The sequence below is a fragment of the Scyliorhinus torazame genome, chromosome 28, assembly GCF_047496885.1.
Source record: "Scyliorhinus torazame isolate Kashiwa2021f chromosome 28, sScyTor2.1, whole genome shotgun sequence".
In the NCBI taxonomy this organism is placed as follows: domain Eukaryota; kingdom Metazoa; phylum Chordata; class Chondrichthyes; order Carcharhiniformes; family Scyliorhinidae; genus Scyliorhinus; species Scyliorhinus torazame.
Genome location: NC_092734.1, coordinates 33,752,523 through 33,767,537, shown reverse-complemented (window position 1 = coordinate 33,767,537; position 15,015 = coordinate 33,752,523). Strand labels below are relative to the sequence as shown.

General features: G+C 48.6%; 1 protein-coding gene across 1 annotated transcript in view; it reads right to left on the bottom strand.

Annotated features, from left to right (window-relative positions):
• marchf8 (membrane-associated ring finger (C3HC4) 8) overlaps positions 1 to 12,087 on the bottom strand; it is a 96,802-nt gene extending 84,715 nt beyond the window's left edge. Inside the window, exon 1 of the mRNA XM_072491840.1 lies at positions 11,172 to 12,087. Within this exon, the coding sequence (XP_072347941.1) occupies positions 11,172 to 11,201 (30 nt within the window). The 5' untranslated portion in view covers positions 11,202 to 12,087. The remainder of the gene's footprint in view (positions 1 to 11,171) is intronic.
• Positions 12,088 to 15,015: the final 2,928 nt, after the last annotated feature.

Genomic DNA, 15,015 nt, shown 5'->3' with positions numbered 1-15,015 from the left:
GATGGCGTTGAAGGTTGGGTTAGTAAATTTGCTGATGACACCAAGATTGGTGGAGTAGTGGATGGGGTGGAGGGCTGTTGTAGGCTGCAAAGAGACATTGATAGGATGCAGAGCTGGGCTGGAAAATGGCAGATGGAGTTTAACCCTGATAAGTGTGAGGTGATTCATTTTGGTCGGACAAATTTGAATGCGGAATACAGGGTTAACGGCAGGGTTCTGAAGAGTGTGGAGGAGCAGAGAGATCTCGGAGTTCATGTCCATAGATCTCTGAAAGTTGCCACCCAAGTGGATAGAGCTGTGAAAAAAGCCTATAGTGTGTTAGCATTTATTAACAGGGGGATTGAGTTTAAGAGCCGTGAGGTTATGCTGCAACTGTACAAGACCTTGGTTAGACCACATTTGGAGTAGTGTGTGCAGTTCTGGTTATAGGAAGGATGTGGAAGCATTGGAAAGGGTACGAAGGAGATTTACCAGGATGCTGCCTGGATTGGAGGGTCGGCCTTATGAGGAAAGGTTGAGGGAGCTCGGGCTTTTCTCATTGGAGTGAAGGAGGATGAGAAGTGACTTAATTAAGATGTATACGATGATGAGAGGGACAGATAGAGTGGACATTCAGCGACTTTTTCCTCGGGTGGATGTAGCTGTTACAAGGGGGCATAATTATAAGGTTCAGGGTGGGAGATATAGGAGGGATGTCAGAGGTGGGTTCTTTACTCGGAGAGTGGTTGGGGCATGGAACTCCACTCCCAGTGGAGTCGGACGCTTTAAGAACTTTCAAGCAGTTATTGGATAGGCATATGGAGTGCACTAGAATGATTGGGAGTAGGTTGATTTGATCTTAGTTTCAGACTAGTTCGGCACAACATTGGGGGCCGAAGGGCCTGTACTGTGCTGTACAGTTCTATGTAACCCAGCAGTGGGTCCACGCCATGTTGGAGATCGAAGCAGGTTAGCAGCATAGAAATGAGATTACAGCTAATGGACACTGTTTAAGTAACTACACCATCAATTGGTTACATGAGTTAGTAACGACGCCATAGGTTCGTCAGTCTTCTACAAATAGAACAGTCATAGAGTTTTACAGCATGGAAAGAGACCCTTTGGGCCGTCTCATCTGTGCTGACCATCCAGCACCAGCACCAAACTATTCTAATCCCATTTTCCAGCACTTGCTCCGTTGCCTTTACGGCGTAACAAGTGCCCATCTAAGTACTTCTTAAAGGTTACGAGGGTTCCCACTGGTCAACTGGTGCTGCAGCCATCCGGCCAATGTGGCCATGTTGACTCTCCAAGCCCAATTTAACTAATCCCATTCCCACCCTTTCCTTGTAGCTTTGCAATTCTTTATTGCCCCAGGCGCATACCCAATAGCTTTTCGATTGAAGGTTTCATTTGGATGGTTGAATCGGCCCCCAACACACTCTCAAGCAGTATATTCAGGATCCTAACCCTTCTTGTGTCAAACGTTAATTCCCTCATGTCGACTTCACTTCTCTGGCGAATCATCTGCATCCTCTGCTTCTCTACCCTACTGTCCATGGTAAGAGTCTGACAACACCAGGTCAAAGTCCAACAGGTTTGTTTGGAATCACTCGCTTTCGGAGCGCAGCTCCTTCATCAAGGGAGTCATTCCCCTTATGTCTTCTTCACAACTTACTTTCCAACCCATCTTTGCACCTTCAGCAAAATTAGTTACCACCATCCGGTTCCTTCATCCGAGTTACTGATCTAAATTCTACAATAGTTGATGCCCCGACACTGATGTCCCTGTGACCCTCCACTCATCACATCATCTCAACTGGAAAGTGACCCATTTATCCCAGCTTTTGGTTTCCTCTTAGCTAATCAATCCTCTATCCGTGTTAATGTGTTACCCCGACACCATGAGCTCTTATTTTTGCCCAGCAACCTATGATGTGGCACCTTGTCAAATGCCTTCTGCAAACCCACATCCACATCCCTTTATCCACGCCTAAGCCTCTATTTATAAAGCCCAGGATCCCGTACTCTTTTGAACAACTTTCACAAGCTGCTCTGCTCCCTGCAATGATTTGTGTATGTGTACCATCCTCCCCACCCCCCCCCCCATCCCCACTCCTCCCCCCACCACCCACCCCAGCTCTCTCTCTGTCCTTGCAACCCTTTCCAAATTCAAACTGTGCAATGTTGTACCAGCACTACCTAATCCATATAACAGATCAATTCGGAGGGCACCAGTGACAACGCTATAGATTAGGGCCTTGCAATGCAACTACATTAGAGTTTGGCTCGGGCAGCGCAGTAGCACAATTGCTTCACAGCTCCAGGGTCCCAGTTTCGAATCCCGGCTTGGGTCACTGTCTGTGCGGAGTCTGCACGTTCTCCCCGTGTCTACGTGGGTTTCCTCCGGGTGCTCCGGTTTCCTCCCACAAGTCCCGAAAGACGTGCTTGTTAGGTGAATTGGACATTCTGAATCCTCCCTCTGTGTACCCGAACAGGCGCTGGAATGTGGCGAGTAGGGGCTTTTCACAGTAACCTCATTGCAATGTAAGCCTACTTGTGACAATAAAGATCATTATTATTATAATGCTCCACTAGTAACTGTATTCCAAGTTAGTTTGTGTGTTACCTGCAGACAGTTAAGACCCACTCTCCCCTTTGAAACATATTAGTGGATGAACTGTTCCCATTCGGCCCTCCCAATTTCTAAAGGATATCTTCCAGACATGTAGTTAATTTATATATTCTAAATTTTATAACTATGATTCCGAAACTTTTACAATAACCCAAGCGAAATATATCCAAGGGAAGGGTTTTCTTTATTCCTCTCGCTCTCTGAGTTATTTAGTTAATGCTTAGCTGGCAACAATGCTGTGACTGGTAACCTAGAATAAACAGACAGCAGATTAAACACTGACATGGTCTAAAACACCAGCTGCCTGGCTCCACATCCCTGCTAGATCTTCGACAGCTCGGAACTCTCTCCTTACTGAGAGCAGGCAGCAGCTCAGGGTCCAGATTTAAGCAGTAGGAACGAAGGCAGCGATTCTGTGACGTGCGTCTGTCCCCCTGCTGCCTGAAGGGGCCAGATGGGAAAAGCCAAGAGCGGCTCGTGGCAACAATAACTTAAATACATGTAGTGCCTGTAACATAATAAAAACCATCCCACAGCTCTTTGTTTTCTGCTCGGCTAAGGGGGGGGGGGGGGGGGCTGACTGAGGTGTATAAAATGATAAGGGACACAGATAGGGAGCACCGTTTCCTCTGAGCACAGAGGTCAATAACCAGGGGGCCTCGATTTAAGGTCAAGGGCAGGAGATTTAGAGGGGATTAGAGAAAAACGTTTTCACCCAGAGGGTGATGGGAGTCTGGGACTCGCTGCCTGAAAGGGTGGTAGAGGCCGGAATCCTCACCACATTTCAGAAGCATTTAGATGAGCTTTTGAAACGCCGTAGCATACAAGGCTACGGAGCCGGTGCTGGAAAAGGGGATTGGGATGAAATGAAATGAAAATCACTGATTGTCACAAGTAGGCTTCAATGAAGGTACTGTGAAAAGCCCCTAGTTGCCACATTCCAGCACCTGTTCAGAGAGGCTGGTACGGGAATTGAACCGTGCTGCTGGCCTGCCTTGGTCTGCTTTCAAAGCCAGCGATTTAGCCCAGTGTGCTAAACCAGCCCCTGGATTGATAGGTGCTTGATGATCAGTACAGACAGTATGGGCCGAAGGGACTCTTTCTGTCTGAGAATCATCGAATCCCTGCAGTGCAGGAGGCCATTCGGCCCAGCGGGTCTGTAACGAGCCTTCGGAAAAACACCCCTCCCCCCAATAACCTAACCTGCACGTCCCTGGACACGAAGGCAGCTGAAGATGTCACCACCGACGGTGGGCCCATTCATATCGGGAATGTCCAAGAGGCCGGATTGAGCAAATTCTGGAAGAACTCAGCGGAGCGGGCAGCATCCTGCGGAGGGAGAGTTAACGTTTTGAATCCGAGGCCCTTCCTCGGAAAGGGATTCTCGTTGCACTCAAAGCGTCAACTCCGTCTCGCTCTCCACAGGTGCCGCCAGACCTGTCGAGCGTTTCCCGCATTTCCTGCTTTTATTGCCGATCTCCGCTTTGATTTTCGAATCAGAGGGGCAGCCGTATCTCAGAGCTGTGGGGCTGGAGGAGAATACGGAGCTGGGGGTGGGGGGCAGTGGGGGTCGGGGGGGGGGGGGGCGAGAGGAGTGGTGAGGCCATGGAGGGATTAGAGAACCAGGGTGAGTCAGGTGTTGCCTGACTGGGAGCTAAAAGTAAGCGGCAGGGTGGTACAGTGGTTAGCACTGCTGCCTCACAGCGCCAGGGACCCAGTTCGATTCCGGCCTTGGGTGACTGTCTGTGTGGAGTTTGCCCCTTAGTGTCCTGATTCGGTGGGGTTACAGGGATAGGGGAATTGGCCTAGATAGGGTGCTCTTTCAGAGGGTCGGTGCAGACTCGATGGGCCGAATGGCCCTCCTTCTGCACTGTAGGGATTCTAAGATTTTTTTAATTTAGTCGTCTCGGGATTTGGGCAACGCTGGACTGGGCCAGCGTTTGTTGCCCAGCCCTGAGTGGCTTGCTCGACCATTTCAGAGGGACAGTTAAGAGTCAACTACATTGCTGCGTGGGCCAGACCGGGTAAAGACGGCAGATTTCCTTCTCTAAAGGACATTAGCGAACCAGATAGATTGTTACGACAAATCGACAATGGTTTCATGGTCATCATTAGACTTAATTCCACTTGTTTTTATTTAATTCAAATTCCACCAACTGCCCTGGTGGGATTTGAACCCAGGACCCCGGGGTCTCTGAATCACTAGTCCAGTGACAACGGCACTAGGCCATCGCATAGAATTTAGAATCAAAGAATTTACAGTGCAGAAGGAGACCATTTGGCCCATCGAGGCTGCACCGACTCTTGGAAAGTGCAGCCTCGATGCATCTACATCCCCCTACGAGCTCACACCTCCTGTAACCCGGTTTAGCTCAGTGGGCTAGACAGCTGGTTTGTAATGCCAAACGAGGCCACCAGCGCAGGTTCAATTCCCATATCGGCTTACCGGAACAGGTGCCGGAATGTGGCGACTAGGGGCTTTTCACAGTAACTTCATACTTGCGACAATAAAAAGATTATTATTAACACAGTAACCCCAGCCAATCTTTTTTTTTGACACTAAGGGGCAATTTAGCGTGGCCAATCCACCTATCCTGCGCGTCTTTGGACTGTGGGAGGAAACCAGAGCACCCGGAGGAAACCCACGCAGACACGGGAGAACGTGCAGACTCCGCACAGGCAGTGATCCAGCGGGGAATCGAACCTGGGATCCTGGAGCTTTGAAGCAACAGTGCTAACCACTGTGCTACCATGCCACCCACCCTCCCCCCGAATCTATTCTATGATTCTAAGGGCGATGGGGGGAAACGGGACTCGGTGCATTGGCAGAGGAATTTTGGATGAGCGGTAGATTACGCAGCCCCCATCGCCCCCATACCCCCCCCTACCCCCCCCCCCCCCCGCCCCATGGTACCCCTGGTGGATCCCTGGAGGATTCTTGCTCAGACCTCGGGCAGCACGGTAGCACACGTGGCTAGCACTGTGGCTTCACAGCGTCAGGGTCCCAGGTTCGATTCCCTGCTGGAAGTAAGGGCTTAAGTGGGTCGGTGCGAGCTGCCACACCAGAAGCAGATTTACAGTCCGCTCCTGCCGAGTGGGGTTGGGGTTAGAGCTCCAGATCCTAGGTGTTTTGCTACTTGTGTGGTAGGTAACATGTGCTACTCAATCCTTGGATAATGAAGAGGTCTTCTGAATCTCGATGAAGAAGACTCGAACTCATCCAGTAGTAACAAAAGGTTTATTGAGTAACTATAACAATAATTGCATGAGTTCTTTACTTTAACTGTGATAGAGTGATAAGGTTAACAAGATCTAACTACAGTAACTATACGTAACTCCACTAGCCATCTGAACTACTCTGCTATTGCCCTGGTCACGGTGCACCCCCGAGAGAGCCAGAGACCCAGTGTGGTTGCGTTTTATACCCCTGTTGGTCTGGCCCTCTAGTGATCATGTGGTGCTACTGATTACACATTAACCCCTTGTTATGCACATATAGAGATCACTACATCCCCCTTTTTTTCGTGTTACATATTTTCTGTGTGTTGTAAAGAAAATTGAACAAACATAATGGATGCAGTTCGCAAATGCATTACATAAAATCAAAGAGTTAGTCCGTCAAATGTGAATACATTTAATCTCTAAGGTGTTTTCGCTTGCGTGAAATAGGTAGACAAATGATGTTATGTACAAGCTGTGATGATCTTGATGATTATACAAAGCCAATTAATATTTATGAGTCCAATCTTAATAAAAAAAATTGTGAGTCCAACTTTATGAATTTGTTCGGTTGAGTTGCTTTCATCTTCTGTTGTTGAAGTAGTGATGTTTCTTTGTGAACGTTGTCAGTGTTCTTGTGTGTAAGTGACCATCAAGTCATCATGAGGTGTTCGAATGGTCGAATCTCTTTGTTGTCTGATTTAGACTTTCTTTTTTTCTCTCTATACTTGTGGTAGCGATTCTGTGTTACACCATTGTCAGACCTGGACTTGTTTCTGTGCTTGCGGTATTGATTCTGTATGTCATCTTTGTCGTCTGACCTGGACTTTTTCCTGTGCTTGCGGTATTGATCTAGTGTGTCATCTGCCTTGAAAGCTGGCGTGCTTGCTTGTTCTGGAGCAGATATGAATTTGTGAGATTCTTTGTCATGCCTTGGCATGTTTGTAGTCTTGTCATTGTTTTGCAGTGTGCTGTGGCATTGTCCTTCGTGTGCAGAGTTGTACCATGTTGTACAGGTCGTTGTTTCATTGTTGTTGTTTCTGTGTTTCTGTGTTGGTTGTTTTCGTTGTCGTTCTTGTTGTTGTCATTCTTGTTGTGCTTGTTGTTTGTTTTTGTTGTGCTTGTTGTTTGTTTTTGTTGTTTTCGCTGTTGTTCTTGTTGTTTTTCTTGTTGTGCTTGTTGTTCCTGTTTTTTGTGGGGGGGGTTTCGTTGCTGTTCCTGTCGTTTTTCTTGTCGTGATTGTTGTTTCTGTTATGCTTCTTGGTGTCTTTGTTGTTCTTGTTGCGCTGAATGTTGTTGTTGTTCTTGTTTCTGCTGTGCGTCTTGCGGTGTTTGTTGTTCTTGTTGCACTCAATGAGTGTTCCATGTGGATGATTTGAGTCATTGTCACAGTTATTGGTGTCAGTGTCCGTTGTGGTATCTGTTACATTGAGCGTTTCTTCTTGAGAATTGTGAGAATGATCTGATGTTGCATTGATGTTGGTGACATCAGTCATTTGTGGTGGATTCGATTCCTCTTCTTTGCTTCCTTGGTACTCCTCTTCTAGAGTCATTTCTGGTTCACTTGAATCATCATTGATTTCTTTGTGCTCCTCTTCTGGAGTTATTTCTGGTTCATTTGAATCACCTTTGGTTTCTTGGTGCTCCTCTACAGGAATCAAAATCTTCACGATTTAATTCCCTTCTGGGTCTTGGTGCTCCTCTTCCGGAGTCAAAATCTTCACAATTTCATTTTGTTGTGGGTCATGGTGCTCCTCTTCTAGATTTCAATTGACGTGGTCTCTCTGGACTCATGAGTAGCCCTCCTCTGATTGTTGAGTGCTTCTGTGCAGACGAGCTGAGATCTGTCAGTCTCGCTGTGATGCTGCACATCCTGTATGCGAATTGTGATTTTTTTTTTCATCAATTGTCTCACATACAGTGGGTAGACATTCAGTGTCTTCTTGTTAGTTATATGAACTGGGTAGACTTTCATAGTCTTCTTCTGGTGGCTCAAATAAGCTGGGTAGACTGTCTTCTTGTTGGTTAAATGAGCTGGGTTCTGGTGGCTCAAAGAAGCTGGGTAGACGGTCATAGTCTTGTTCACGCATGGCGTTCGCTATGGAGTGTTTGCTTGCTTCCATTTTTGAGTCTGTCACCGAACTGTCTGTGGAGGCTTCCGTCGCTCACTTTGTGGAGGCTTGTGTCACTCTCTCTGTGGAGTCTTTCATCGCTCTCTCTGTGCAGTCCTTCCATCGCTCTCTCTGTGGAGTCTTTCATCGCTCTCTCTGTGGAGTCTTTCATCGCTCTCTCTGTGCAGTCCTTCCATCGCTCTCTCTGTGCAGTCCTTCATCGCTCTCTCTGTGGAGTCTTCATCGCTCTCTCTGTGGAGTCGTGCAGTGTTCTCGCTGTAGAGTCGATCTGTGCTTGCTGTGTGGCGTTGTCTTCTTCTTGGGTATTGCTGTCATCCAATGTATCGACGATCTGCCATGGCATCATGGTATTGGATTCATCTACCATGAGAAGAGTCGTGTTGAGCATTTCAACCGTGTTGCAGATGCAATGATCATCAATTCCGAATAACTCATCCATGTCTGAGCAGTAGTCTTCAATGAACAAATCATCTCTTTTTGTTTCGGATTTGTCATTGTTCTTTCTATGTCCAATGAAGAAATCATCTTCTGAGTAGTATTCTTCAATGAACAAAGCACTGTGCTCTCCTCTTTGGGTGGTGCAAACTGTTTGTGCCAGGGTGCTGCGGAGGTTATTTTTAACTGCTGGTGTAAGTTCTGTCTTTTGATGTAAGAAAATTTGGTTTGGTAGCTTTAAATGTCTTTTTGTTCATTTTCGTGCATTTCCCTTTTAAGTGGGCGTGGTCCGGGTCCTTTGACATCATGACGCTCGTGCCGTCATGTGTAGGAATCGATTGCGAATGCGCAATTCGAGTTTCCTTTACTGTGCGCTCTTTTCGCAACTGCGCGTGCGCGGCTTCTCGAGTGTATTTTGCTGTTTTCCTTCTTTTTGAGAAGTGCGCATGTGCGTACTGGCCGGAACGCTCTCGCTCAAGATGGCTGCCAATCAAAAAGCGCTGTTGCATCGAGTGAGATCCTGCCTCTGCCTCGTGGTAAGTGTTTGCGCCATTTTTACCGATTTTGTTTACTAGATACTGATTCTGTGTTTGTAAAGACTCACAGTATTGATTTTGTTTTTGTTCATAAGCAAGGCATTTTTGTATAGCGGTTTCTAGAGTTCGATACTTATCGTGTGAAAGATCTTCCTTCAAGTTTTTGTCAGATAGTCCAGAAATTAATTGATCCATTATCATAGTGTCTCTGAAATCAGCATAATCACAGCCTTGTGGTATTAACTTGAGATTTGTGATAAAATCAGTGATGGGCCCTCCGTTTCTATGGCATTTATAACAAGAGTTAAATCTTTCCAGCATCTCTCCAGACTGACTCCTACAGTGATCATCAAAGTTTTTGAGTATTACTTCTATTTTGGTGTTGTCTTCACCTTCTAAGTAATTAAAGCAATTATAGATTTCTCTAGCTTCATGCACTCCTATTGAGAGTAGTAGTGCTATTTTTGTTTCGTCAGAGAATGTGCTTAAATCATTAGCAGCGCTAAATATTTGGAATATCTGTTCAAATCGTTTCCAGTTATAACTTAAATTACCGGTTGTTTCCAGCTGCCCTAGAGGTCCAATGAGTCCCATAGTTAGTCGACGAGGATCCATTTGCTGCAAAGTCTTCCACAGCTGAATATCCGGTCTGAATTGTCTTCTCTTTTTGTCTAACCTAATCTAACTAGTTCTGTTAAAGCCAACACGCCTGGTACTATGTTTTGTTACCTGCTTGGTAGGTAACATGTGCTACTCAATCCTTGGTTAATGAAGAGGTCCTCTGAATCGCGATGAAGAAGATGCGAACTCATCCAATAGTAACAAAAGGTTTATTGAGTAACTATAACAATAATTGCATGAGTTCTTTACTTTAACTTTGATACCAGTGATAAGGTTAACAAGATCTAACTACGGTAACTATACGTAACTCCACTAGCCATCTGCACTACTCTGCTATTGCCCTGGTCACAGTCCACCCGCGAGGGAGACCCAGAGACACAATATGGTTGCCTTTTATACCCCTGTTGGTCCGGCCCTCTAGTGATCATGTGGTGCTACTGATTACCCATTAACCCCTTGTGTACATGCACACATAGAGATCACTACACTAGGGATTAAAAGCCATTTTAGTAAAAATACAGGGAGCTTTGCAACCACTTTTGAAATTCACTTGAAACTGATGTGCTTAGAATCACCCTGTGTTAACACCACCATGAATAATGGAGGAGTTGAGATTTCTTTTCCGCCGCCGTCAGTATCCTAGGTTTCAAGTGGGGATACAGACAGGGATATATATACACATGTCCTGTATAAAGACCTAGGGTCAGAGCCAGCCCCCTGCCAATCTGTTCAGGGCCTAAGTGGGCAGGTTGCTCCAGCACCTGCCAGTCACAGACACACACACACACACAGATTCACCCAATCCCCCCGACTGTTAGCTAACCGAAATAGCTGCAACAAACATACAAGATAAAAAACACATAACAGCAGTAAACAGGGCCACGCTCAGTATTCCCCCTCCCCTCCCCTCAGATTCACTCTGCCAAGGCTCGAACCACAGCTCAAACCCCACGTCCATGTTTAAGGAACTGAAAGCAATATTCCCCCAGACAGACAGACAGAGGCTCAATCTAAAACTGCAACACCCCTACAACCACCTACCAGGAAGCCCCTCATTTCTGATTTACTATGACTTGGGAATGCCTCCCTCAGCCTTCCCTGTGTGTGTGTGTGTTGTGGGGGGGGGGGGGGGGGGGGGGAGGTAATACAGCTCCCTCCACTCTCTGGGGAGGGGTGTGATACAGCTCCCTACCTCCCTCCGCTCTCTGGCTGGGGGGGGGGGGGGGGGGGGGTGGAAATAGGCAAACAAATGATTTGCTTCTAATAATAGTCAGGATCTCCCACCCCAGCTCTGGGCTTTGAGATTAGCACTTGCGTGTGACAATACAGGCAGGGATTAATATCCATTTCGTTGTATTGAAGCAGAGAGCTACAATTCCAGCCTGAATAAGAATTGATGCTGGGTGCAAGATCAGAGTAGGCCAATAACAGGAAGAAGAGACTGCACCTTAATCAAAGCAAATTAGACAAAACACTCAATTATAAAGACACTAAACCCGCTCTTGACAGGGATTGCCAGGGAAATTGGACACAAAGGACATGGAAGGCGACAGTGTTCCCTCTCCAGGCCAGCAAGACAAGAGGAACTCCCAAAGACAAAGACACAAACATTACCTGCACTTTCATTTTCCAACACGGTTGCATCTGCCTCTTGTTGTTGTTGATGTTGGGGGAGGCTGGAGAAGGTTTCCCCCCGTTAGGAATCACATACTCTAGAGGGGCTGGGGGCTGGAGGCTGCTTCAGACGCAGAGCCACCGACTGGCCGGCATGGATCCACTGCGGGCTGCCGAGGGGAAGAAGCTGCCCGGACTTGTCTCGCACAGAGAGAGGCAGCCGGCAGATCACAGCGCAGAGACTCACCCAGCACAGAGAGAGAGAGAGGAGGACCCAGAGACAGACAGCAGTATCGGAAACAGAGAGATGAGGACCCAGAGACAGACAGACAGCAGCTACTAAAAGAGAGAGACAGAGAGAGCTCACAGCACAGACAGAGAGAGCTCACAGCACAGAGAGAGAGAGAGAGAGAGCTCACAGCACAGAGACAGAGAGCTCACAACAGAGACAGAGAGAGCTCACAGCACAGAGACAGAGAGAGCTCACAGCACAGAGAGAGAGAGAGCTCACAGCACAGAGACAGAGAGCTCACAACAGAGACACAGCACAGAGACTCGCCCAGCACAGACAGAGAGGGAGCTCACAGCACAGAGAGAGAGAGAGCTCACAGCACAGAGAGAGAGAGAGCTCACAGCACAGAGAGAGAGAGAGCTCACAGCACAGAGAGAGAGAGAGCTCACAGCAGAGACTCGCCCAGCACAGAGAGAGAGAGAGCTCACAGCACAGAGACAGAGAGAGCTCACAGCACAGAGACAGAGAGAGAGCTCACAGCACAGAGACAGAGAGAGCTCACAGCACAGAGAGAGAGATAGCTCACAGCACAGACAGAGAGAGAGCTCACAGCACAGAGAGAGAGAGAGCTCACAGCACAGAGACAGAGAGAGCTCACAGCACAGAGAGAGAGATAGCTCACAGCACAGACAGAGAGAGAGCTCACAGCACAGAGAGAGAGAGAGCTCACAGCACAGAGACAGAGAGAGCTCACAGCACAGAGACAGAGAGAGCTCACAGCACAGAGAGAGAGAGAGCTCACAGCACAGACAGAGAGAGAGCTCACAGCACAGAGAGAGAGAGCTCACAGCACAGAGAGAGAGAGAGCTCACAGCACAGAGACAGAGAGAGAGAGAGAGCTCACAGCACAGAGATAGAGAGCTCACAACAGAGACACAGCACAGAGACTCGCCGAGCACAGACAGAGAGAGAGATCTCACAGGACAGAGAGAGAGCTCACAGCACAGAGAGAGAGAGAGCTCACAGCAGAGACAGAGAGAGAGCTCACAACAGAGACACAGCACATAGACACACCCAGCACAGAGACAGAGAGGGAGAGAGAGCTCACAGCACAGCGACAGAGAGAGAGCTCACAACAGAGACACAGCACAGAGACTCACCCAGCACAGAGAGAGAGAGCGCTCACAAGACAGAGACAGAGAGAGAGAGAGAGCTCACAGCAGAGAGACACAGCACAGAGACTCACCCAGCACAGAGACAGAGAGAGAGAGAGCTCACAGCACAGAGACAAAGAGAGAGAGAGAGCTCACAGCACAGAGACAGAGAGAGAGAGCTCACAGCACAGACTCACCCAGCACAGAGACAGAGAGAGACACAGAGAGACAGCACAGCTCAGAGACACAGAGAAAGAGCTCTCACCACAGACACGGAGACAACACAGCTCAGAGACAGAGAGAGAGCACCCAGCACAGACACAGCACAGAGAGACACAGGGAGACAGCACAGCTCAGAGACAGAGAGAGAGAGAGAGCACACAGCACAGAGAGACTCACCCAGCACAGCACAGAGAGACAGAGAGCGCACACACACACAGCTCAGAGAGACAGAGAGCTCACACACACACAGCTCAGAGAGACAGAGAGCTCACACACACAAAGCTCAGAGAGACAGAGAGCTCACACACACACAGCACAGAGAGACAGAGAGCTCACACACACACACACACAGAGGCAGAGAGCTCACACACACACACAGCTCAGAGAGACAGAGAGCTCACACACACACAGCACAGAGAGACAGAGAGCTCACACACACACAGCTCAGAGAGACAGAGAGCTCACACACACACAGCTCAGAGACACAGAGAGCTCACACACACACAGCTCAGAGAGACAGAGCTCACACACACACAGCTCAGAGAGACAGAGAGCTCACACACACACAGCTCAGAGAGACAGAGAGCTCACACACACAGCTCAGAGACACAGAGAGACAGAGAGCTCACACACACACAGCTCAGAGAGACAGAGAGCTCACACACACACAGCTCAGAGACACAGAGAGACAGAGAGCTCACACACACACAGCTCAGAGAGACAGAGAGCGCACACACACACAGCACAGAGAGACAGAGAGCTCACACACACACAGCTCAGAGAGACAGAGCTCACACACACAGCTCAGAGAGACAGAGAGACAGAGAGCTCACACACACACAGCACAGAGACACAGAGAGACAGAGAGCTCACACACACACAGCTCAGAGACACAGAGAGACAGAGAGCTCACACACACACAGCACAGAGACACAGAGAGACAGAGAGCTCACACACACACAGCTCAGAGACACAGAGAGACAGAGAGCTCACACACACACAGCTCAGAGACACAGAGAGACAGAGAGCTCACACACACACAGCTCAGAGAGACAGAGAGCTCGCACACACACAGCTGAGAGACACAGAGAGCTCACACACACACAGCACAGAGAGACAGAGAGCTCACACACACACAGCACAGAGAGACAGAGAGCTCACACACTGACAGCACAGAGAGACAGAGAGCTCACACACACACACAGCTCAGAGACACAGAGAGACAGAGAGCTCACACACACACAGCTCAGAGACACAGAGAGACAGAGAGCTCACACACACACAGCTCAGAGAGACAGAGAGCTCACACACACACACACAGCTCAGAGAGACAGAGAGCTCACACACACACAGCTCAGAGACACAGAGAGACAGAGAGCTCACACACACACAGCTCAGAGAGACAGAGAGCGCACACACACACAGCACAGAGAGACAGAGAGCTCACACACACACTGCACAGACACAGAGAGACAGAGAGCTCACACACACACAGCTCAGAGACACAGATAGACAGAGAGCTCACACACAGACAGCACATAGAGACAGAGAGCTCACACACACACACACACACAGAGACAGAGAGCTCACACACACACACACAGCTCAGAGACAGAGAGCTCACACACACACAGCACAGAGAGACAGAGAGCTCACACACACACAGCTCAGAGAGACAGAGAGCTCACACACACACAGCTCAGAGAGACAGAGAGCTCACACACACACAGCTCAGAGAGACAGAGAGCTCACACACACAAAGCTCAGAGAGACAGAGAGCTCACACACACACAGCACAGAGAGACAGAGAGCTCACACACACACACACACAGAGGCAGAGAGCTCACACACACACACAGCTCAGAGAGACAGAGAGCTCACACACACACAGCACAGAGAGACAGAGAGCTCACACACACACAGCTCAGAGAGACAGAGAGCTCACACACACACAGCTCAGAGACACAGAGAGCTCACACACACACAGCTCAGAGAGACAGAGCTCACACACACACAGCTCAGAGAGACAGAGAGCTCACACACACACAGCTCAGAGAGACAGAGAGCTCACACACACAGCTCAGAGACACAGAGAGACAGAGAGCTCACACACACACAGCTCAGAGAGACAGAGAGCTCACACACACACAGCTCAGAGACACAGAGAGACAGAGAGCTCACACACACACAGCTCAGAGAGACAGAGAGCGCACACACACACAGCACAGAGAGACAG